Source organism: Pseudophryne corroboree, chromosome 8, assembly GCF_028390025.1.
Source record: "Pseudophryne corroboree isolate aPseCor3 chromosome 8, aPseCor3.hap2, whole genome shotgun sequence".
NCBI classification, from domain to species: domain Eukaryota; kingdom Metazoa; phylum Chordata; class Amphibia; order Anura; family Myobatrachidae; genus Pseudophryne; species Pseudophryne corroboree.
Window position 1 is genome coordinate 207,693,413 of NC_086451.1, and position 25,221 is coordinate 207,718,633.

Consider the following 25,221-nt stretch of genomic DNA (forward strand, 5'->3'; position numbering starts at 1 on the left):
TCTTTGCGTCATGTGCTGTTTGGGGAGGGTTTTTTGGAAGGGACATCCTGCGTGACACTGCAGTGCCACTCCTAGATGGGCCCGGTGTTTGTGTCGGCCACTAGGGTCGCTTATCTTACTCACACAGCTACCTCATTGCGCCTCTTTTTTTCTTTGCGTCATGTGCTGTTTGGGGAGGGTTTTTTGGAAGGGCCATCCTGCGTGACACTGCAGTGCCACTCCTAGATGGGCCAGGTGTTTGTGTCGGCCACTAGGGTCGCTTATCTTACTCACACAGCTACCTCATTGCGCCTCTTTTTTTCTTTGCGTCATGTGCTGTTTGGGGAGGGTTTTTTGGAAGGGCCATCCTGCGTGACACTGCAGTGCCACTCCTAGATGGGCCAGGTGTTTGTGTCGGCCACTAGGGTCGCTTATCTTACTCACACAGCTACCTCATTGCGTCTCTTTTTTTCTTTGCATCATGTGCTGTTTGGGGAGGGTTTTTTGGAAGGGCCATCCTGCGTGACACTGCAGTGCCACTCCTAGATGGGCCCGGTGTTTGTGTCGGCCACTAGGGTCGCCCAGCTTAGTCATCCAGCGACCTAGGTGCAAATTTTAGGACTAAAAATAATATTGTGAGGTGTGAGGTATTCAGAATAGACTGAAAATGAGTGTAAATTATGGTTTTTGAGGTTAATAATACTTTGGGATCAAAATGACCCCCAAATTCTATGATTTAAGCTGTTTTTTAGTGTTTTTTTAAAAAAACACCCGAATCCAAAACACACCCGAATCCGACAAAAAAAATTCGGTGAGGTTTTGCCAAAACGCGTTCGCACCCAAAACACGGCCGCGGAACCGAACCCAAAACCAAAACACAAAACCCGAAAAATTTCCGGCGCTCATCTCTATTTGATATTCTCTTACTTGTCACATACATAGTAAATTTTACTCATTGTTTAGAACATTACTTGTATGGAAACACCAATTTAAATAGTCCTTTAAAAATAGTTTAGACAGCAATAACATATTTATATTGTAGGTGCTTCAGAAGAGTCTCTTATAATAAACACTTGAAAAACTACTTTTTGAAACCAGAAGAAAAGGGAATCAATGTAATCCTACTTCTTCTGGTCCCTTTGATGACAGAAAATGACAAAATTGCTTTGCTATCTCATCACATCAAAAATGTTTTCAGCTGACTGTCACAATGGGCTCCACACTTGAGATATCAGTCCTCCCAGAGTTAATGTTTGTGGCAGAGGCAGCAGTCTGGGAGCTGTTACCTTGTTTAAAAGGACAGTTTTCAGTCCAGGCATGCCTGGAGGGTGGTGAGATGGACTGAAGAGCATGGTTCTGAGCTGGGCTCCTCCTCCTGCACACACATAGCAGTGCTTTAAGCTCTGAGCGGAAGCTCTCATTCAGCCAGCAGTATATAAATGGATTGTAGCAGGTGCTGCTCATGGCAAACCAGTGAAAAGCAAAGTATAAGGCATTATTGCTGCTGATGACTTTGCTGGACATCAGGACAAGATAACAGTTCAGTGGGAACCAACAGACAGCAAAGACCACAACTACCAGCATCAGCATCTTGAGGGTCATCTTTTTCTTTCGTCTGTGAGCATAATATTGCTCCATGGTAATGTCACCTATGGCATTCCGAAGCCAGAGTTTCTTTGCGACCATGGTATATGTAATTGAAATGACAATCAGAGGAAGTACATAAAGAAGTACAAATGTGGCCAAATCCATATACTTCCAGAAAAGGTCTGCAGGATACGGGAAACTTGGAAGACAGACCATCCGCACAGTGTTCCTGAAAGAAAAACAGACTGGATGAAGAGAGGACAAAGTTGGAATGTCACTTTCACATGGACAACTTATTGAAGACTTGCAGTATAGTGTGCCTATGGCATAACAGGGGAGATGTATCAATCCTTCAACACAGATAAAGCAGAGAAGTTGCCCATAACAGCCAGTCAGCTCAGGTCATTTTATAAACTGTGATATATTAATAATAGCTAGAAGTTTATTGGTTGCTGTTAGCAACTTCTACACTTTTTCTCTCTCAAAAGTTTAATACATCTTCCTGAAATTTCAGGTAATGAGGCAACTTGAAAACATGAGTTATGTATGTAATTTAGGGGGCATCCCGTTTTAATATACATCGCCGCCCATCGCCCCCCAATGTCACTATGCTAATCGCATATGTACTTATACATATGTGATTAGCATTGCGGAGGACAACTGTTCCGATAAGAGCTGTCCTCCGCGATCCCCAGCGGTAGCCTGACTTCCGGGATTCGGTTCTGGGAGTCAGTCTGCGTATTGCGCAGGGTGACGGTGATGGTGACTTAGTGGTCCATTATCTGTGCACGAACCCCCTGGAGGGAGAATAGTTAGAGTGGCACGCATAGCGCGCACCATGCCCGCAGCGTGAGTGCAGCGAGCCCGCAAGGGGCTTATTTGTGCTCGCCCCGCTGTTGGCAAACCGGCGGTCGGGATCCTGGCGCTGGTATGCTGGCTGCCGGGGATCTGGCCACCGGCAACTCATACCACACCAATTCTGTTAACATGGGCTAAGATCCACATTTATTTCTGAAGACACAATGCATTTATGACTGGCATCCATGTGACTCTGAATCAGCTCCAAAGATGTTTCTCCTATGTATGAGTCACTCAGCATATGCTCATTTTTGGAATTTGGATTTTTGAATGGATCTATTATTGTAGCTAAGAAATTCTTAATAAAATATTTAAAGGTCCATTTCCCTACCGGCAGTATCTAGATGCAGAATCAGTGAAAATACTGTAGCTACAATCTGAAATTTAGAAACAATTCATGAGCTATTTAGTGGTTAAATACAGTGGGCCTCATTCAGAAGCATTCGCAAAGCGGCTGAAGTATGCAAGTTAGTCAATGTATTCTTGCTGCGCATGCATCTGTGCAGGGGAGCTTTAAGAGGAGGAGGCCCACATGTAGCCTCCTCCTTCTAGACCTCACCTCTTTGCTGGCAGCGCTGTAGATTCTGAGCACTAGAGGGCTCAGCAGGGCCGGTTCTACACTTTGTGGCGCCCAGGGCGAAAGTTTCCACTCCCTGGTAAAACAGTTAATTTGCGCCGAAGATGCACATCCAGAAATAGGGGCGTGGCTCCATAGGGGAGGGGCATGGCCACAGTTATGCCCCCTGTAGTTATGCCCTCAGTAGTTGTACCCCCAGTAGCTGTGCCCCCAGTAGTTGTGCCCCCTGTAGCTGTGCCCCCTGTAGCTGTGCCCTGTGTAGATTTGCCCCCTGTAGCTATGCCCCCAGTAGATTTGCCACAGTAGATGTGCCCCTGTGTCGTGCCCCCTGTAGCTGTGCCCCCAATAGATTTGCCCCAAGTAGTTGTGCCCCCAGTAGCTGTGCCCCCTGTAGCTATGCCCCAGTAGATTTGCCCAAGTAGTTGTGCCCCCTGTAGTTGTGCCCTGTTGCTGTGCCCTCTGTAGCTTTGCCCCCAGTAGATTTGCCCCCTGAAGATTTGCCCCATGTAGCTATGCCCCAAATAAATTTGACCCAGTAGTTGTGGCCCCAGTAGTTGTGTGCCCAGTAGCTGTGCCCCATGTAGCTGTGCCCCCAGTAGATTTGCCCCAAGTAGTTGTGCCCCCAGTAGATTTGCCCCAGTAGTTGTGCCCCCTGTAGTTGTGCCTCCTGTCACTGTGCCCCCAGTAGTTGTGCCCCCTGTAGTTGTGCCTCCTGTCACTGTGCCCCCAGTAGTTGTGCCCCCTGTAGCTGTGCCCCCAGTAGTTGTGCCTCCTATTGCTGTGCCCCCTAGTAGCTGCTTACAAACACAAAAAAGAAACAAAAAATATACTTACCAGCCCCACTCCTGCTCCCAACCTCTGCTGCTCAGTCTCTGGTCGCCCGCTCCTCTCTATGGGAGAGACGTCATGACGTCTCTCCCATAGCAGCGCCACACAGACACTAGAGGTCAATTATGACCTCTAGTGTCTGACGATGGAGCCGGCTGCAGCAGGCGCCCACACTGCCTACGGTGTCTACTGCAAGTGGGGAGCGGGATGCGGGTAGGTGGCGGGTGCCTATGGGGTGACTGCAGCTGTGCCCGCAGGCCGCAGCACCCCGGGCGCAGGCACTGCTTGCCCATGCCAAGAACCGCTCCTGGGGCTCAGACTCCAATCAGCATGTGCAGCTCTCCGGGATAATGGTGAGGCGAACATTTTCCCAGCAATTTCTCTACTGCACATGCGCAAAACGCTATGAAAATGGATACCACACCATTTTTATGGTGATTGCCGTCAGCGCAGGATTCCAGAGGGGTAAGTATTCAAGAAATGGGTGCAGCATAGTGGTGTGGCCCCCCCTGGACTCAGAGAAATGTGGGCACCGCATTTACTGCATCCATTATAAATCTGCCAGTGAGTCTAAGCCACAAATCACACATGCGGTGATTGAATTACGATAGCACTCGCAACAAGCGATTAGTCACAAATTTAGTGACAGGTAGACAGTGTTTGAGGGTGTTAACAGGGGGTGGTCAGGTAAATACAGGCATGCCTTGGCCATTTACATGGCATTTCCTGGGCATGCATAAATTAGCAGTTGTGATCTCACTCTATCTGCAACGATGGTACCAGTGTTTCAGCAATTGTATGCCATCAGACAGAAATTAAGAGGCAGTAATGGGTGTCTCTATGCTCAGGTTAGCTTCCAGGCATATTAGCATATACAGCACTTGCAATTGCGGACGGCAAAAGATAGCAACAGCAATCCCATCAGCAACCACATCTGATTGAGGACCACAGTCTATCAATGACATTTTGCCTCCCAATACCTATCAAACATGGAAACTGTTCCTGAAAAAAAATGAATGTACAGAGTTGCATAAAAATTTGCACTATAACAATACACTATAAAAAAAAATCTATGAAAATAATTTCATTCGGTTCATGGCAGACAGTTACAGAGATTATCGTTTGTTTAAACTCCCACAAAATATCCATGGACAACAAGTACTCTGTGGTCATAAAGCATGTTTTTACTACTTCAATTCTGGGAGATGAGAAATACAGCTCTGAAAAACAGAGGAGGTGAATGAGTTTAATGATGCAATTTATGTTATTTTTCACTTTTTAAATTAACAAAATATTCCTGCATCTTACACACTTTACAATAACTCTCCCCAACACTCTAACAGTATTAACCCTTTAAGTACAGTTGAATGGATATGAGCAAGGTATTTCCTACAAGGACAAATATTTGTTTAATCGCTGGGAAAACCACATCAACAAGATACATGTAAAAGGACTTCACACCACACGTTCTCCAACTGTTTCCCCCTCTACAGAAGCCTCGCAGTTTAATGTGCTACGGTACACAAACTGTGGCACAACAAGGATCGGAACTTCGCTGAAATACTGTTCTGCAGCAGCATATCCAAACTCATAGCATAGCAAGCCCCACCTTTTTTTAAAACCACATCAAATTATCAATTTATGTAACTCCAGGGTGTCAAATTAACAAGATCATTAAATATCCATTAAAAATGAAGTTAATTGGACTCAGTTTTGTTTTCGAAAGAAGACAACTATAACTTGGCAAACTTACCCAATATAAAACTGTTCTAGCTTCTGGTAGACAGCATGTGGTAATGAGAATCCACTTGCCATGAACCAAATGACAATAATACAGATTATTCCTTTTACTGTTGACATCCTGGGTTTCAGTGGGTGCATTATAACCTACGACAAGAGAGAAATGTTTTGTAGACAATAAAGACAATAAACAGCTGTCATACTGAATGTATTATCATGCTATGTGGGTAGGCTTGGGAAATCTGTGGTTCCCAAACTGTTGTGAGCTTGCATGAAAATTCATGTTGGAACTTATATTTCTGTAACAGTGATTTTGGAGTTAGAAGTTATAGTAAAAGTGTGTTTGAATTCTTAGTTTCACATTAGCACTGTTCTGTTTAAGTCATAGAAACACAGATAACTTACACACTAGGGGTAATTTGTGTTGTTTGTTTGAGCCAATTAACCTACCAATATATTTTGGATTGTGAGAGGAAACGGGAGTATCCAGATGAAACCCACGCAAGCACAGGAAGAATATACAAATGCCACACAATATGGTCATCTCCAGATTGGACTATTGTAATCTCCTATCTAGCCTCCCTGAAAAATGCCTCTCTCCACTCCAATCTACCTATCCTCAATGCTACTGCCCGTCTCATCTTCCTCACCAAATGTACTACAGTATATCCACCTCCCCTCTCTTACAGGACCTTCACTGGCTTCCCTTCCCATTCAGAATCCAATTCAAGCTTCGCACACTCACCTACAAAGCCCTCACCCACTGCTCTCCCATTTACATCTCTGACCTTATCTCCCTTTACATTCCCACCCACACTGGCGAATTTCCCATTAGGCACGTGAGGCACGTGGCTAGGGACGGCTCTTGGATGCTTGTGTTAGTACTGTCAGCCCAATGAGGATCAGTAACTGCAAAATATTTCCACTGTACTGCACCATATGCCATCTTGAATGGAGTGCAAACGGGTAGGACATGCACATACCGCCCCTGTAAGCTTTCCTACTTAGTAAATATGTATACATAATTAAAATGTCATAGTTTGTGACTTTTTTTTATTATTCTATTAAATTGGTTACCATCAAATGAGGGCTTATATCCAATCAATAAAAATAATAAAATTAGACATGCAGGGGGTGGCCGTTACTATTGTGCCTAGGGGTGCTGTCACCACTAAATCCACCCCTGCCCACTCATCCTCTTTGCTCTGCTAATGCGCGCCGTCTCTCCTGCCAACTGATACCTCCTCCCACTCCTACCTGCAAGATTTGTCACGTGCTGCTCCCTATCTCTGGAATTCTCTACCTATCCCCATCCAACTCTCCACCTCTCTACAAAACTTCAAACGGGCTCTCAAGACCCACTTCTTCACCAAACCCAGCCAACTCTCCTCCTAACCCTCTTGTCTATGCTCACTGTCTACCCCTTCTGTGTCACTCCGGTCTTTCAGCCCTTCACCTTTTGGATTGTATGCTTGCAAGAGCAGGGACTTCTTTCTTCATGTGCCTTTCCTTTTCTTACTTACACTATCTTATACTCCATACTCCCTCTGATGGAACCTGTCCTATATTGCATGAACTGTAAGTGCTGTTTCTTGTTTGCTCTTTTTATTATGTACTGTTTAATGGGTGCTGCTGCGCAATATTAATAAAGGATAATAAAAATAATAAGGGCCATGGTAGATATTGAACCCTTGACCTCAGTGCTGTGAGAAAGTAATGCTAACGATTACACCTTCCATTTTGCCTGAAGTATTTGCTGGAACTTATAGTAACAAATCAATTGTACAATTTTAGGTAGCCTATAACTACTACAGAGAAAAAGAAAACAATATATTAAATAAAGAAACAATAGTTAAAAACAAGAAAGTTAAATATATTTATTAGCAGTGCAATAATTGCGGAGTTAAGAAACATTTTTTTTTATTACCACTTTCCAGTACTGGAGTTTGCAAATGTTTTGCCCAGCCCCTTCTGATTGAATAAAAATTTTTAGCCCTTTTTATGGCCACAACTAGGAGTCAGAGAGGGGATGCTGGCAGACAACAATTAAAGCAGTTCGGCAGCATTCTCTACCAGTAACTGGATATTCCTCAAAACACAGTGCATCCGCACCACAGTGCAGTGTGCTGTGTTGGCTGCTAGAATTGTTGGGGGTTATTCAGAGTTGTTAGCAAACCAAATAAGTTAGCAATTGGGTGAAACCATGTGCACTGCAGGTGGGTTAGATGTAACATGTGCAGTCAGGTTTAGATTTAGGTGGGGTGTGTTCAAACTGAAATCTAAATTGCTGTGTAAAAATAAAGCAGGCAGTATTTACCCTGCTCAGAAACAATATAACCCACACAGATTTAACTTTTTCTGCACATGTTACATCTGTCCCACCTGCAGTGCAACATGGTTTTGCCCAATTACTAACTTTTTTTGTTTGCTAACAACTCTGAATACCCCACCCCCTCATTGTTTGGTGGATGATGTTGGCATTTCTACCAATCACTGTCATGTGCATATACAAGAACTGTTTGGTAGATGACTGGAACCAGTAGCGTATCTTGCTCGGGGCACGCAGGATTTTTGCCCGGGGTGCCGCCTTCCGGAGGGCGCTGCCGCCATGGCAAGATCCGCTACTGGTGGTGCCCCCCCTGGTGCTGTGCGGTGCTGACTGTGCGGTGTGCAATGAAGTCATTGCGCACCGTACTGCATTGTGGGAGCGGCACATAGACACTAGAGGTCATGATTGACCTCTAGTGTCTATGCGGTGCTATGGGAGAGACATCATGACGTCTCTCCCATAGATCAGAGGAGCGGCTCTGGCGGCCGGAGACGGAGGACAGCAGCGGGCGGGAATCAGGAATGGGTATGGTAAGTATTTTTTTTTTTTAAGCAGCACATATCTACTGGGGACAATACTGAGGGCACAAACTAGAGGGCACAACTCTTCTGGGGCAATACTATTGGGGCACAACAACTCTACTGGGGGCAATACTACTGGGGGCATAACTGACCACGCCCCTTCATGAAGCCACGCCCCTATGTTTTTCACCCGGGGCGCCACAAGGGCTAGATCCGGCCCTGACTGGAACTATCCTTTAATCAGAGATAACTGCAAACTCACTGTGATTGATGGAGCAAGAAGGGTCCACAGCAGGAGCAAAGGTGAGTATAAGTGTACTGGGCTGCCCCTGTAGATCTATGGTATGATTATAAGTGGATCCTTTATGACCAGGGCACAATCCTGGTCATGATAATACTTGTAGAAGGAAGGGGGCAGTTCAGGAACACGGGGGAGATTTCTAACAATTTGGAGAGAGATAAAGTGGAGTGAGGTAAAGTGGCAACTAATCAGACATCTTTTAAACACAGCCTGTAACATGGCAATTAGGAGCTGATTGGCTGTACTTTATCTCTCTCCACTATATCTCCCCAAACTTTGATACATATGCCCACACAGCCTGTAAAATAACAATTACATGCTGACTGGTTAGTGCTTTATCTCTTTCCACTTTATCTCTCTCCAAGCTTTGATATATTTGTAGTTATTGGACATGGTTATAATTGTGTAAGGGGACTTGCAATATCTGGGGTATGATTTTAGTCAGATATTTTGGGGCTGTCAGATAGACTTGAATTTACTATACAATCTGTGGCTCGCAGTTCAATTAGCAGGCTTACTCACTAAACTTCATGTACATGAGAATGACCCGTTATAGCCCGGTGACAACCCTTCAACCATAAGTGGATACTCATTTGAAATTTATTTGATCCTGTATTACTAGTACTTGTGTACACTTAGGGGTAATTCTGAGTTGATCGCAGCAGGATCTTTGGGGGTAATTCCAAGTTGATCGCAGCAGGATTTTTGTTAGCAATTGGGCAAAACCATGTGCACTGCACGGGAGGCAGATATAACATGTGCAGAGAGAGTTAGATTTGGGTGGGGTGTGTTCAATCTGCAATCTAATTTGCAGTGTAAAAATAAAGCAGACAGTATTTAACCTGCACAGAAACAAAATAACCCACCCAAATCTAACTCTTTCTGCACATGTTATATCTGCCTCCCCTGCAGTGCACATGGTTTTGCCCAATTGCTATCAAAAATCCTGCTGCGATCAACTTGGAATTACCCCCTTTGTTAGCAGTTGGGCAAAACCATGTGCACTGCAGGGGAGGCAGATATAACAAGTGCAGAGAGAGTCAGATTTGGGTGTGGTGTGTTCAATCTGCAATCTAAATTGCAGTGTAAAATAAAGCAGGCAGTATTTACCCTGCACAGAAACAAAATAACCCACCCAAATCTAACTCTCTCTGCACATGTTATATCTGCCTCCCCTGCAGTGCACATGGTTTTGCCCAACTGCTAACAAAAATCCTGCTGCGATCAACTCAGAATTACCCCCTTAGTCCCAGAGAATGAGCAGTGCAAATGTACACAATATACAGGATGTTCAACTGAGAATCAGGCCATTTATGAGCAGCAACACAGATGTATCAATGGTAAAGCACACTGATATTAATGTATAGCCTGATATTCTAAGACTGAGCATCTGTGGACCGCTTCCTATATTTATACAGTATCTGTCAATAGAATGCTCCTTGTAGGTTGGTTACTATAGTGGAGCTTGTATTGTATATTGGCCCTCATTCCGAGTCGTTCGCTCGGTAATTTTCTTCGCATCGCAGCGTTTTTCTGCTTAGTACGCATGCGCAATGTTCGCACTGCGACTGCGCCAAGTAATTTTGCTATGAAGATAGTTTTTTTACTCACGGCTTTTTCTTCGCTCCGGCGATCGTAGTGTGATTGACAGGAAATGGGTGTTACTGGGCGGAAACACAGCATTTTATGGGCGTGTGGATAAAAACGCTACCGTTTCCGGAAAAAACGCGGGAGTGGCTGGAGAAACGGAGGAGTGTCTGGGCGAACGCTGGGTGTGTTTATGACGTCAAACCAGGAACGACAAGCAGTGAACTGATCGCAGATGCCGAGTAAGTCTGAAGCTACTCTGAAACTGCTAAGTAGTTTGTAATCGCAATATTGCGAATACATCGTTCGCAATTTTAAGAAGCTAAGAATCACTCCCAGTAGGCGGCGGCTTAGCGTGTGTAACTCTGCTAAAATCGCCTTGCGAGCGAACAACTCGGAATGAGGGCCATTGTCACTACAATGCTCCCTGTTTGTGTAGCGACCATTAGTTTAGTCCATTTATTGTATATTGGGGGTCATTCCGAGTTGTTCGCTCGCAAGCGGATTTTAGCAGATTTGCTCATGCTAAGCCGCCGCCTACTGGGAGTGAATCTTAGCATCTTAAAATTGCTAACGATTTATTCGCAATATTGCGATTACACACCTCGTAGTAGTTTCTGAGTAGCTCCAGACTTAATTTTTAGAAAATTGTTTTGTTCCTTGAAAGAGATCAAGAGAACAGGAAGAAAACCTCTTTGTGGGGGCACTATAGTGCCCCCACAAAGAGGTTTTCTTCCTGTTCTCTTGATCTCTTTCAAGGAACAAAACAATTTTCTAAAATTTAGTCTTTTTACCTTGGGGTGCACCACCAGCAGGATGATTTATCTTTGGAAATTTTCTCCTTAATTATTCTCCAGATTGTTGGTTTACAATACGTTCTATCATTTTCTGAAAGGTTGTGCAGGAACACTCCTCCCTCCCTGTCTAGCTCCAGACTTACTCGGCATCTGCGATCATTTCAGTGCTTGTCGTTCCTGGTTTGACGTCACAAACACACCCAGCGTCCGCCCAGGCACTCCCCCGTTTCTCCGGCCACTCCTGCGTTTTTTCCGGAAACGGTAGCGTTTTTTCCCACACGCCCATAAAACGGCCTGTTTCCGCCCAGTAACACCCATTTCCTGTCAATCACATTACGATCGCCAGAACGAAGAAAAAGCCGTGAGTAAAAATCCTAACTGCATAGCAAATATACTTGGCGCAGTCGCAGTGCGGACATTGCGCATGCGCATTAAGCGGAAAATCGCTGCGATGCGAAGATTTTTACCGAGCGAACAACTCGGAATGACCCCCATTGATCACTAAAGTTGCCCCTATGTTGTATTTTATTGTGTATACAGTTTCTTAAATAGCACAGCATATTCTGTTGCACTTAAAAATGGGAACAACAGTGATAACACAACACTGGGTAATAACAGACAGACATAGAGGTAGGAAGGCCCTGCTTGCAAGTTTACAATCTATAGGTAAATAGGCATTGATACATAAAGATAGGTGCTTCCTATTGCATTATGGTCCAGCCAGATTGCAGAGTTTCTTGGTGGGCTGCATGATATGGCAACACAGAAATGTTGGCAAGAGGTCAGGAGGATTTCAAATTGAAGAAAAAGAAAATACTGTATGTTAGGATGTGTGGACTGTACAGAGGAGATGCAATTAGATATGAATATTTTACTTATATTAGTTATTTTACTTATATTAGTTAAATATGTTTGATACAGACTATCCTATAGCCCATCTGTATCCCATACAGGTCCCATGTATAAAAAGACCAATGTGTACATTAATGTCCGGGGTCAGTACTACGTTTTTCTAATGCTCTCCCAGACTCCCACACTTGCTCAAATGTTTAGCAGAGTGGGAGATTGTGGATTGCATTTGGAAACCCTTCTCTAAAAATCCTGCATTTGCTCCTTGCACAGTGAGCTTTCTGACAGGGAATGGTATCACTTAGGGAAATGAATAGGTGCACCTTTTAGGGCGATCCACTTTACCCTATCAGTATCAAGCTGATTAGTATTTCCTAGCCCTGTCTGCAGCAAACATACTTAATGTATTTCTGTCACTGAGGCCCCCCGCAATACCTGTGAGATGGATGTGTGCATCACATCCATCTCCATCACATCCCTGGGCTCTCCACACTCCTCCCAGGCCAAAAGCAGCAGCAGGCTGTCCTGAAGGCCTCCTCCTCCCTGCAGCCAGAAGGACCTCCGGATGTGTTGCTAGGGGGAGGAGGAGTTTGACTTCCGGGACCAAGCTGCCTAGACGTAGGTATGCCGGGGGGAGGAGAGTCGGCATCAGCGGTGTGGGGCGGCAGGATTCAGTGGCCGGCGGTAAGAAACCAATAGGCTTCTATAGGGTATTGCCATCAAAAGATGGCGATACCTGTACGTCGAAAATGGTGCGGCCGGGGGTTGGTACATATGAAAATGTGGTAAAACACCCGAAAATGGGGATTTTACCACATTTTCCCTTTAGCACATACCGTCCTCAGAGAGATGCTGCCAGAGGATACAGCTGAGACAGTTCAGCAGAGACTGTCACTGAGACAGTAAGTCACCACTCACTGAGTGCTGCAGGGGAAAGAGAGGGGTTCATGCCAGTCAGGGGGAATAAAATTATGTATATACTGTACTTACAGAGCATCCATGAAGTGAAGTTAGCTACCTCCCCAAAAAAATTAGATCTGCGGGTGCACTTATGAGAAATAAAACAACATACAGAAAATAAGGGTTACATGTGTGTATATATATATATATATATATATTCCATAGACAAAAAACCTTACGGTTTCACATGTCCCATTAAGGCTTCTTAGACATGATCGAAATTTCAGAAACCTGTTGTAACTCTTCCACTCAAACTCCAAAAAGCAATGAAATTCCGATCATTAAGGCTGACGCCTTAATGGACGTGTTCCTTGCGCAATACAGATATGGTATGCCATCACAGCCTGTGGGTAAGTGCAGATTCAGCACTCTCACAGAGTGAGATTGCTGTCACTCACACAATGGTGGAGCTGCTAATTCACAGATTTGTGTGCTCATTGGAATACACACATGCAGTCTATGCAACTGAAGGTCTGAGCAGTTTTGTGGTGCTCCCATCCCACACAGTGCCCACAACCATCCCATTCGGTCACCACAACCATCCCACCTTGTTACAACATCCTTCTGACTCCATACATCCATCTCACATAGTATACACATTTAGCTCCCTCAAACATCTTGGTTAATTGCTAAAACTATAATACCCTATCTACGGTCTATGCATCTACACTTACTTCCCCTATACACCCCCATGCTGCCCTGTCTTCCCCAATCCCTACTGCTGTGTTCTCCCATCTGTGCTAGTCTGTACTAACTTATCTGCACCATCTGTCTTTCCCCACCTGTGCCTTGTCTGTACCACCGTTCCCTTCTCTCTGTGCTGCTCAGTGTTTCCTTCTTCAACGTCACTCTGCCGCCTTCAGTACATGGCACACTATTTTCTCTCCCATCTGCACCAGTTTTCTACCCATCCATGCCAGTGTTTTCAACCCATCTGCACCGCTCTGTCTCCCTTCCCATACTTGCTGCTTAATCTACCCCCTATCCACACCACTCTTACCCCATTCATGTAGCTGACATCCTGAAGGTAAATTTCGTGGATCATGTGCTCTTGGCAGGGGGATAACCGCTACAGCCCACCCCCCAGTGGTCTGGAAACGCCTCCGTTGTGCAGACCATGCCCTGCCAATGGCATGCTAACGCTGTTTGCACGCCCCCCTCCTTCCCCGCAACCACCTCTGCCTATCAATCAGGCAGGGTGATCGCAGCCAGTGAGATGCTGATAGCATCTCACTGGGCTCCTGGGGTACGCACGCGCAGTGCGGCCATTGCACGTGCGCACCTCACTAAACTAATTCAGACTGCGATTGCTGCTGCTGCGGTCTGAATTACCCCCTGTGTTTCTTTGTCCCCCCCATCAGTGCTGCTTAGTGTTCAACTCTATCCACACACTTCTGTTCCCCCATCCACACCGCTCTCCTCCCTCCAATCAACAACACTCTTACCTCATCTGAGCAGCTTTGTCTTCCGCTCAGACCTTCAGTTGCATAGACTGCATGTGTGTATTCCAATGAGCACACAAATCTGTGAATTAGCAGCTCCACCATTGTGTGAGTGACAGCAATCTCACTCTGTGAGAGTGCTGAATCTGCACTTACCCACAGGCTGTGATGGCATACCATATCTGTATTGCGCAAGGAACACGTCCATTAAGGCGTCAGCCTTAATGATCGGAATTTCATTGCTTTTTGGAGTTTGAGTGGAAGAGTTACAACAGGTTTCTGAAATTTCGATCATGTCTAAGAAGCCTTAATGGGACATGTGAAACCGTAAGGTTTTTTGTCTATGGAATTTCATCGCTTTTTTTAAATTTATTCTTTTTATTCAGAAATGTAAAATTTCACTGTAAGAATAAACATTTGATTTTTTAAATGTTTAATGAAAATGTTCGTATAACATCACTGTTCTGTGCAAAATTATTTTATTAACCAAACCGAATTGTTTAAGGTCCATACACACTTAACGATTTAATGAGCAACGTCGCTCATTTTCCCCCTCCTTGAGCGATGTCGCTCGTTTTATCGTTAAGTGTGTATGCCGCCAGCGACGAACGATGCGCGGCCCCGCGGGTCGGCAACAATCGTCGCTGTCGGTAGGTCATGCATGAAGGATGTGGACTGTCGTCCACGACCTTCATGCAGGGCTGGCGGGGGCGTGACGTCACTGAGCGATATGAGCGGTCATATCGCTCAGCGTGTACAGTTGGCCGCCGGCCGGCCGGGGGAAACATTAGATGATGTCGCTCACAGAGCGACATCGTTTAATGTGTATGGGCCTTTAGACTTTGGTCAAAATATTTTGCTGCCTTTGCAGCTGATGCAGGGAGGGGGGTAGGCGGCAGCAGCCTGTGACTGAGGCTGGAGGTAGGCGTGAAATGCATTGCTTGTACGTGTGAGTGCGTGGTGTCAGGTGCTGCGCGTGTATATGTGTGTGTGTGTGTCAGGTGCTGCCTGTGTATCAGCTCCTGTGTGTGTGTGTATGTGTGTCAGGTGCTGCGTGTATATACGAGTGTGTCTGATGGTGCGTGTGTATGCGTCAGCTGCCGCACGTGTATGTGTGTCAGGTGTTGCGGGTGTATATGTGTGTGAGTATCAGGTGCTCCGCGTGTGTACAAGGGTAGGTCTGGTGCTGTGCATGAATACGTATGTCTGTGTCAGGTGCTGCGCGTGTACATGTGTGCATCAGGTGCTGCGCGTGTACATGAGTGTGCATTAGGTGCTGCGCGTGTACATGAGTGTGCGTCGGGTGCTGCGTGTGTACATGAGTGTGCATTAGGTGCTGCGCGTGTACATGAGTGTGCGTCAGGTGCTGCGTGTGTACATGAGTGTGCGTCAGGTGCTGCGCGTGTACATGTGTGTGCGTCAGGTACTACACGTGTCTATGTGTGTGTGAGTAAGGTGCTGCATGTGTATGTGTGTGTCTGATGGTGTGCGTGTATATGTATGTGTCAGGTGCTGCGTGTATATGCATGTGTCAGGTGCTGCATGTTTATTTAATTGTGTCTGATGCTACGTGTGTGTGTCAGGTGCCGCACGTGTATATGTGTGTGTGTCAGGTGTTGCGCGTGTATGTGTGGGTCAGGTGCTGCATGTTTATTTTATTGTGTCTGATGCTACGTGTGTGTGTGTCAGGTGCCGCACGTGTATGTGTGTGTCAGGTTGCGCGTGTATGTGTATGTCAAGTGCCGTTCCCCTTCTTCCCATCCCAGCTCTCTCTGTAGAATACAGCTCTGCACCCAGAGAGAGGGAAAGACTAGGGGGCTGATCACTGCACTGCTCACTTTTTGGTCATGAGTTCGGCCTCCTGTTTCTTCCAGTGCTGTGTTCCTGCAGCCCAGCCCTCCCTGTTGTGCCAGAGAATCAGCCCTTCCTTCCCCTGCCAGAGAGAGAGAGCCAGAGGCAGAGACACTCTTCCCGTAGCTGGCTTACCCCCAGTACTTCAGCACTGGCCATGCGGCAGTCAACAAAGGAGACCAGCAGGGGGTTCTGGCAGCATCAGCTGTGGCCGCAGCTGGATCGGGGAGGCCTGTAGTGTCTGAGGTGGGCAGCACTTCCTCCGCCGCTGTCACCTTCCCCTGCCGAAGAGAAAGCCAGAGACATACCCTTCCCGCAGCTGGGCTACCCCTAGTACCTCAGCGCTGGCCAGGCGGAAGTCTATGGAGGGGACCGGCAGGGGTTTCAGGCCACAGCAGCAGCGGCCGCAGCCAGATCAGGGAGGCCTGCAGGGTCAGAGCTGGGCAGCACTTCTACCAACACTGTCACCTCTGTGCTGGGCATGTACACCAGTCCGTACGGACGGAGGTGTCCACAACAGGCAGCAGTATAATGAGTCAGACAAACTCATTACACGCCGCCCACTGCTGCGCCGCATGCACTCGATGGAGGAAGCCTAGATGCGGTCCCCAGCTGCAGCGAGGGAGAAGGGTGATCACATCACCCTTCAACCCGGCACCTCACAATCAGCTGGGGATCTGCAGTAGCTTCATCTCTCTCTTCCTCTCTGACAGCACAGCAGCCCCTCTGGGTCCCATGTAGCTCTGCCCCCCTGCTCAGAGTTCACTCGGCCTCTCCTGATTAAAAAGAAAATAAGAGACTGACCTGCTGCTCAGATGCGAGGAGGGGACGGGCGGTAGGTCCTCTGTGAGTACACTACACAGTCAAAATTAACTCTGACTCCTCACAACAGTGTGGACTGCGGGCGACGTCAGACGCCAATTTGGGTGTGCTTGCCGCACTACCTGCCCATCAAGCCCATTGTGGTGCCATGGTGCAGCCCCGCCCACTATACGGATTCCATTTTGTATTAGGAACCCTATAACAGCATTCTGACATCCCTCCCCATGATGCTGCCATCCATACACTGCCGCTCTCACACAACTGTACACTGCTGCTCTCATACATCCATACACTGCCGCTCTCATACATCCGTACAACCCCGCTCTCATACATCCGCACACTGCCGCACTCTTACAGCCGCACACTGCCGCACTCTTACAGCCGCACACCATTGCACTCTTACAGCCGCACACCATTGCACTCTTACAGCCGCACACCATTGCACTCTTACAGCCGCACACCATTGCACTCTTACAGCCGCACACCATCGCAATCTTACAGCCGCACACCATCGCACTCTTACAGCCGCACACCATCGCACTCATACAGCCGTACATTGCCGCTCTCATACATCCGCACACTGCCGCTCACATCTATACAAACATAGCCTCCATACATCTACACATCCAATCCCCGCGCAAGGGAACACTGAAATCACTATCACTTTTGCCCGGGGTGTGACCACAGCCAGCCACTACTCCGGCCACCTTCTTGTGACACCAAAATGCATCTTACCTATCATCAGGGTGGTGCTGCTGCTGGGGGTGGGTTGCTGCCTCAGTCTCCAGGTTGGTGCTGCGATTGGAGGGGGTACTGCTTCCCTGTGCTGCCACTGTCTCCCGGATCATCGTGCCGCTGGCTGAATTGCAGCTTGACGCTACTGCTGCCGGGAGTAACAGCTTCCTGGCTGTTGTTGCTGGTGGCTGCCTACTGCTCATTGCCACCGGAACACTGACCGGCTCGGCAGTGATGCTGGCGGAGGAGTAGTGGCGGTGGGGTGGGGATGGGGGGGTGCCTGCTCCCTTCCCTCGAGCATGCTGCAGTGTACAAAAATAAATAATAAATAGAGAGCTTACCAGGGTGAGAGTCTGTATGGATCACAGTGATTACATGGGGCACAGCAAAAGGACACCTTGCTGTGAGGGGCTCTGCCCACACAGATTGCTGCACCCTCTCTGATGTCAGCCGCTGCCCTCTCGTTCTCTGGGCGGCTAGTTCCAGTGTGAAGTAGGAGAGGAAGAGAACACACAGGAGAGCAGCCCTGATATATAACAGAGGTGGAAGTTCTATAGGCAGCAGAGACGGAGACCAGCCAGCCAGTCTCCCAGTGCCCTGATCACTACACGCCTCCAGCACAGCATTACAGGAGGGTCCTATAGTGCTGCCCTGAGCTAACAGGTGTGTGTACCAAGTGTACCCCGTACAGTGTGCTGCGCCCTGGTATCTCTGAGAGGGGTGAGGTCACCGTGCCGCTTTAGTATATGGCTTTTCCTTAGTACTGTACGTTACAGCCCTGCACTAGTGGTGGCAACTCTGCCCTATGTGAACCTGTGAGGTTATTTTCCTATTTACAGAATAACCGGGGAGAAGGCGGCCATATTGCGGCTCTCAAGTGAAGGCACTCTAATACACCCCCTGCTGGCGGCCACTGTGCAGGCGCAACAAATTGAAATGCCCGATCTCTAATGGGGCATATTTCTCTTAATTAAAAAAAACCTGTAACTTTCTGAAAAACCACAACCCCAAAAGGCACTTCACTGGGACATGCTCTATCTAATAAAACAAACCCCAAGTCATATATATATATATATATATATATATATATATATATATACACACAAACACACACTCATGTATATACATGTATACACAAATACACGTATGTCCATGTTTATGTATGTATAATACATTGATAGAGTACATTATATTTATGAATTAATTGCTTCCCGATTCTGCAGCAGCATCATCAGCACCACCAGTGTTACTCACAGTCACTTCACACTGACTGCTGCACAACACATCACTTAATTTCCGGGCCGCCCGCCACCTGGTGAAGAGACATGGGAGATGAAGGACCAGCAGTGCCACGTTGAGCGGAAGTATTGTGAATTAGTTACCCACACACTCCTTGTGACACCTGCTCCCCGACTGCCCTCCCACCCGCCGCCTGCCGTCCGGAACCCGCACTGACAAGTAAGTCTCAGCAGAATGTGTCTGCCGGCGGCTCCCAGTCCCCAGTGGTGTGGCGGCCGCGGCACACTAGGACTGAGAGACCGCAGCGGGAGGAAAGCACAGGTGGGCGGGAGGAGAGCATGGGCGGACATCACCAAGTCACATTGCAAGGTGACGCCAGTCCCCCCAGTGAGGCCGCCAACTAATGCACTCAGCATAGTATTAGCAGCAGGCAGAGGGGGGGCGGGCGCATCGGTGGTGGGAGGTACGGAAATGAGCTGCAGGCTAGGCTCCACCGATCACACACTCAGTGATCACTGTGCTACAGCAAGCGTGGCGTGCAGCGGTGCTGGACATTAGGGAGTGCCTGTGCGCACCAGGCACCCCCTGTACGCACGCTTATGCGCTACCACCCCCCATATGCCACACTACATCACTATGCTATAGCCCTCCCATATGCTGCACTTCATAATTACACTATACCCCCCATACAACATACTACATCACCACACTACACTACTCACAATAAAATTAAAGCATCCCAGTTCCTCATTCTTAATGAGCTCACGTGAGTTCTCTTCCCAACGGAGCTCCAGACCAAGTAACAATGAAGACACCAGCAGCGTGTAGGGGCATGCCTGGTCCACTTGTCAGGAGAGAGCAGTCACTGGAGGGTAAGAAGGGGGCGGGGCCTAGTCCTACAGACGGGAGAGAACACAGACAGGAGAGAGCAAGGTACAGGGGTAGAAGGGGACGGCTGATGTGAAGAAGGGGGCGGGGCCTATTCTTACAGGCTTTCAAAATTCGATTTTTTTAAAAATTCGACATTTGACAAATTCGACTTTTCTGCAATGGTACAAATGCGGCAATTCGACAAAAGTATATTCAATTGAAGTTTGTAAATTCGACAACAGTGCTTTTAAACAGTAAATTCGTCATTTTCAATCCGCCACACTTTGCTGGCGGAATCTAATAAAAAAATGTAAAAACATGTTTTTTTTGCAGTTTTCTTTTTTGGTAATATCATATCTATTTATATTAGAAGGGATTAGGTACTTGGTTTGTCTTTTTTGGAGGCACAAGTATTATTTATATATTTTTTAAAAGATTATTATTATTTTTTAAATGGAATGTGAAAAACCCGTAAAAAAAATTGCGTGGAGTCCCCCCTTAAAGCATAACCAGCCTCGGGCTCTTCGAGCCGGTCCTGGTTCTAAAAATCCGGGGGGAAAACGGACAGGGGATCCCACGTATTTTTAAAACCAGCACCAGGCTCTGCGCCTGGTGCAAAAAATACGGGGGACAAAAAGAGTAGGGGTCCTCCTTATTTTTTACACCAGCATCGGGCTCCACTAGCTGGACAGATAATGCCACAGCCGGGGGTCACTTTTATACAGTGCCCTGCGGCCGTGGCATTAAATATCCAACTAGTCACCCCTGGCCGGGGTACCCTGGGGGAGTGGGGACCCCTTCAATCAAGGGGTCCCCCCCCCCAGCCACCCAAGGGCCAGGGGTGAAGCCCGAGGCTGTCCCCCCCATAAAAGGGCTGCGGATGGGAGGCTGATAGCCTTGAGAAAATTGAAAGAATATTGTTTTTTCCAGTAGTACTACAAGTCCCAGCAAGCCTCCCCCGCAAGCTGGTACTTTGAGAACCACAAGTACCAGCATGCTGGAGAAAAACGGGCCCGCTGGTACCTGTAGTTCTACTGGGAAAAAAATACCCAAATAAAAACAGGACACAGACACCGTGAAAGTATAACTTTATTTCACACCTGCCGACACACACATACTTACCTATGTTGACACGAAGCAGTCGGTCCTCTTCTCCAAGTAGAATCCACGGGTAACTGAAAATAATAAGAATTTACTTACCGATAATTCTATTTCTCGGAGTCCGTAGTGGATGCTGGGGTTCCTGAAAGGACCATGGGGAATAGCGGCTCCGCAGGAGACAGGGCACAAAAAGTCAAGCTTTCCGATCAGGTGGTGTGCACTGGCTCCTCCCCCTATGACCCTCCTCCAAGCCTCAGTTAGGTACTGTGCCCGGACGAGCGTACACAATAAGGGAGGAATTTTGAATCTCGGGTAAGACTCATACCAGCCACACCAATCACACCGTACAACTTGTGATCAAAACCCAGTTAACAGTATGATAACAGAGGAGCCTCTGAAAGATGGCTTCCTAAACAATAACCCGAATTAGTTAACAATAACTATGTACAATTATTGCAGATAATCCGCACTTGGGATGGGCGCCCAGCATCCACTACGGACTCCGAGAAATAGAATTATCGGTAAGTAAATTCTTATTTTCTCTATCGTCCTAGTGGATGCTGGGGTTCCTGAAAGGACCATGGGGATTATACCAAAGCTCCCAAACAGGCGGGAGAGTGCGGATGACTCTGCAGCACCGAATGAGAGAACTCCAGGTCCTCCTTAGCCAGAGTATCAAATTTGTAAAATTTTACAAATGTGTTCTCCCCTGACCACGTAGCTGCTCGGCAAAGTTGTAATGCCGAGACCCCTCGGGCAGCCGCCCAAGATGAGCCCACCTTCCTTGTGGAGTGGGCCTTAACAGATTTAGGCTGTGGCAGGCCTGCCACAGAATGTGCAAGTTGGATTGTGCTACAGATCCAACGAGCAATCGTCTGCTTAGACGCAGGAGCACCCATCTTGTTGGGTGCATACAATATAAACAACGAGTCAGATTTTCTGACTCCAGCTGTCCTTGCAATATATATTTTTAATGCTCTGACAACGTCCAGTAACTTGGAGTCCTCCAAGTCACTTGTAGCCGCAGGCACTACAATAGGCTGGTTCAGATGAAATGCCGACACCACCTTAGGGAGAAAATGCGGACGAGTCCGCAGTTCTGCCCTGTCCGAATGGAAAATCAGATATGGGCTTTTGTAAGATAAAGCTGCCAGTTCTGACACTCTCCTGGCCGAAGCCAGGGCTAGTAACATGGTCACTTTCCATGTGAGATATTTTAAATCCACCTTTTTTAGTGGTTCAAACCAATGAGATTTTAGAAATTCCAAAACCACATTGAGATCCCACGGTGCCACTGGAGGCACCACAGGAGGCTGTATATGCAGCACTCCCTTAACAAAAGTCTGGACTTCAGGAACTGAAGCCAATTCTTTTTGAAAGAAAATCGACAGGGCCGAAATTTGAACCTTAATAGATCCCAATTTGAGACCCATAGACAATCCTGATTGCAGGAAATGTAGGAATCGACCCAGTTGAAATTCCTCCGTCGGAGCACTCCGATCCTCGCACCACGCAACATATCTTCGCCAAATGCGGTGATAGTGTTGCACGGTTACTTCCTTCCTTGCTTTAATCAAAGTAGGAATGGCTTCTTCCGGCATGCCTTTTTCCTTTAGGATCCGGCGTTCAACCGCCATGCCGTCAAACGCAGCCGCGGTAAGTCTTGAAACAGACAGGGACCCTGCTGAAGCAAGTCCCTCCTTAGAGGTAGAGGCCACGGATCTTCCGTGATCATCTCTTGAAGTTCCGGGTACCAAGTCCTTCTTGGCCAATCCGGAACCACTAGTATCGTTCTTACGCCTCTTTGCCGTATAATTCTCAATACTTTTGGTATGAGAGGCAGAGGAGGAAACACATACACCGACTGGTACACCCAAGGCGTTACCAGCGCGTCCACAGCTATTGCCTGCGGATCTCTTGACCTGGCGCAATACCTGTCCAGTTTTTTGTTGAGGCGAGACGCCATCATGTCCACCATTGGTCTTTCCCAACGGGTTACCAGCATGTGGAAGACTTCTGGATGAAGTCCCCACTCTCCTGGGTGAAGGTCGTGTCTGCTGAGGAAGTCTGCTTCCCAGTTGTCCACTCCCGGGATGAACACTGCTGACAGTGCTATCACATGATTCTCTGCCCAGCGAAGAATCCGTGCAGCTTCTGCCATTGCACTCCTGCTTCTTGTGCCGCCCTGTCTGTTTACATGGGCGACTGCCGTGATGTTGTCCGACTGGATCAACACCGGTTTTCCTTGAAGCAGAGGTTCTGCCTGGCTTAGAGCATTGTAGATTGCTCTTAGTTACAGAATGTTTATGTGAAGAGACGTTTCCAGGCTCGTCCACACTCCCTGGAAGTTTCTTCCTTGTGTGACTGCTCCCCAGCCTCTCAGGCTGGCGTCCGTGGTCACCAGGATCCAATCCTGTATGCCGAATCTGCGGCCCTCCAATAGATGAGCACTCTGCAACTACCACAGAAGAGATACCCTTGTCCTTGGAGACAGGGTTATCCGCTGGTGCATCTGAAGATGCGACCCTGACCATTTGTCCAACAGATCCCTCTGAAAAATTCGTGCATGGAATCTGCCGAATGGAATTGCTTCGTAAGAAGCCACCATTTTTCCCAGGACTCTTGTGCATTGATGTACAGACACCTTTCCTGGTTTTAGGAGGTTCCTGACAAGCTCGGATAACTCCTTGGCTTTTTCCTCCGGGAGAAAAACCTTTTTCTGAACCGTGTCCAGAATCATCCCTAGGAACAGCAGACGAGTTGTCGGCATTAACTGGGATTTTGGAATATTCAGAATCCAGCCGTGCTGTTTTAGCACTTCTTGAGACAGTGCTAATCCCATCTCTAGCTGTTCTCTGGATCTTGCCCTTATTAGGAGATCGTCCAAGTATGGGATAATTAATACGCCTTTTCTTCGAAGAAGAATCATCATCTCGGCCATTACCTTTGTAAAGACCCGAGGTGCCGTGGACAATCCGAACGGCAGCGTCTGAAACTGATAGTGACAGTTTTGTACAACGAACCTGAGGTACCCCTGGTGTGAGGGGTAAATTGGAACGTGGAGGTACGCATCCTTGATGTCCAAGGACACCATAAAGTCCCCTTCTTCCAGGTTCGCTATCACTGCTCTGAGTGACTCCATTTTGAACTTGAACTTCTTTATGTACAGGTTCAAGGACTTCAGATTTAGAATAGGTCTTACCGAGCCGTCCGGCTTCGGTACCACAAATAGAGTGGAATAATACCCCTTTCCCTGTTGTAGAAGAGGTACCTTGACTATCACCTGCTGAGAGTACAGCTTGTGAATGGCTTCCAAAACCGTCTCCCTTTCGGAGGGGGACGTTGGTAAAGCAGACTTCAGGAAACGGCGAGGCGGATCTGTCTCTAGTTCCAACCTGTACCCCTGAGATATTATCTGCAGGATCCAGGGATCTACCTGCGAGTGAGCCCACTGCGCGCTGAAATTCTTGAGACGACCGCCCACCGCCCCCGAGTCCGCTTGAGAAGCCCCAGCGTCATGCTGAGGCTTTTGTAGAAGCGGGGGAGGGCTTCTGTTCCTGGGAAGGAGCTGCCTGTTGGTGTCTCTTCCCCCTTCCTCTGCCTCGTGGCAGATATGAATATCCCTTTGCTCTCTTGTTTTTAAAGGAACGAAAGGGCTGCGGTTGAAAAGTCGGTGTCTTTTTCTGATGGGGAGTAGCTTGAGGTAAAAAGGTGGATTTCCCGGCTGTAGCCGTGGCCACCAAATCTGATAGACCGACTCCAAATAACTCCTCCCCTTTATACGGCAAAACTTCCATATGCCGTTTTGAGTCCGCATCGCCTGACCACTGTCGCGTCCATAAACTTCTTCTGGCCGAAATGGACATAGCACTTACCCGTGATGCCAGTGTGCAGATATCCCTCTGTGCATCACGCATATAAAGAAATGCATCCTTTATTTGCTCTAAAGACAGTAAAACATTGTCCCTATCCAGGGTATCAATATTTTCAATCAGGGACTCTGACCAAGCTACTCCAGCACTGCACATCCAGGCTGTCGCTATAGCTGGTCGTAGTATAACACCTGTATGTGTGTATATACTTTTTTGGATATTTTCCATCCTCCTATCTGCTGGATCTTTAAGTGCGGCCGTCTCAGGAGAGGGTAACGCCACTTGTTTAGATAAGCGTGTGAGCGCCTTGTCCACCCTAGGAGGTGTTTCCCAGCGCGCCCTAACCTCTGGCGGGAAAGGGTATAAAGCCAATAAC

The 25,221-nt window shown here is 47.4% G+C and overlaps 1 protein-coding gene across 2 annotated transcripts in view; it reads right to left on the bottom strand.

The window, feature by feature from the left end:
* Positions 1–332: 332 nt before the first annotated feature.
* LOC134948821 (G-protein coupled receptor 83-like) overlaps positions 333–25,221 on the bottom strand; it is a 186,629-nt gene continuing 161,740 nt past the window's right edge. For both annotated transcript variants that reach the window (XM_063937067.1, XM_063937066.1), the window contains exons 3-4: positions 5,583–5,716; positions 333–1,795 (exon numbers count right to left, since the gene is read on the bottom strand). In XM_063937067.1, coding sequence (XP_063793137.1) covers positions 1,174–1,795; positions 5,583–5,716 — 756 coding nt within the window. In that variant the 3' untranslated portion in view covers positions 333–1,173. The remainder of the gene's footprint in view (positions 1,796–5,582; positions 5,717–25,221) is intronic.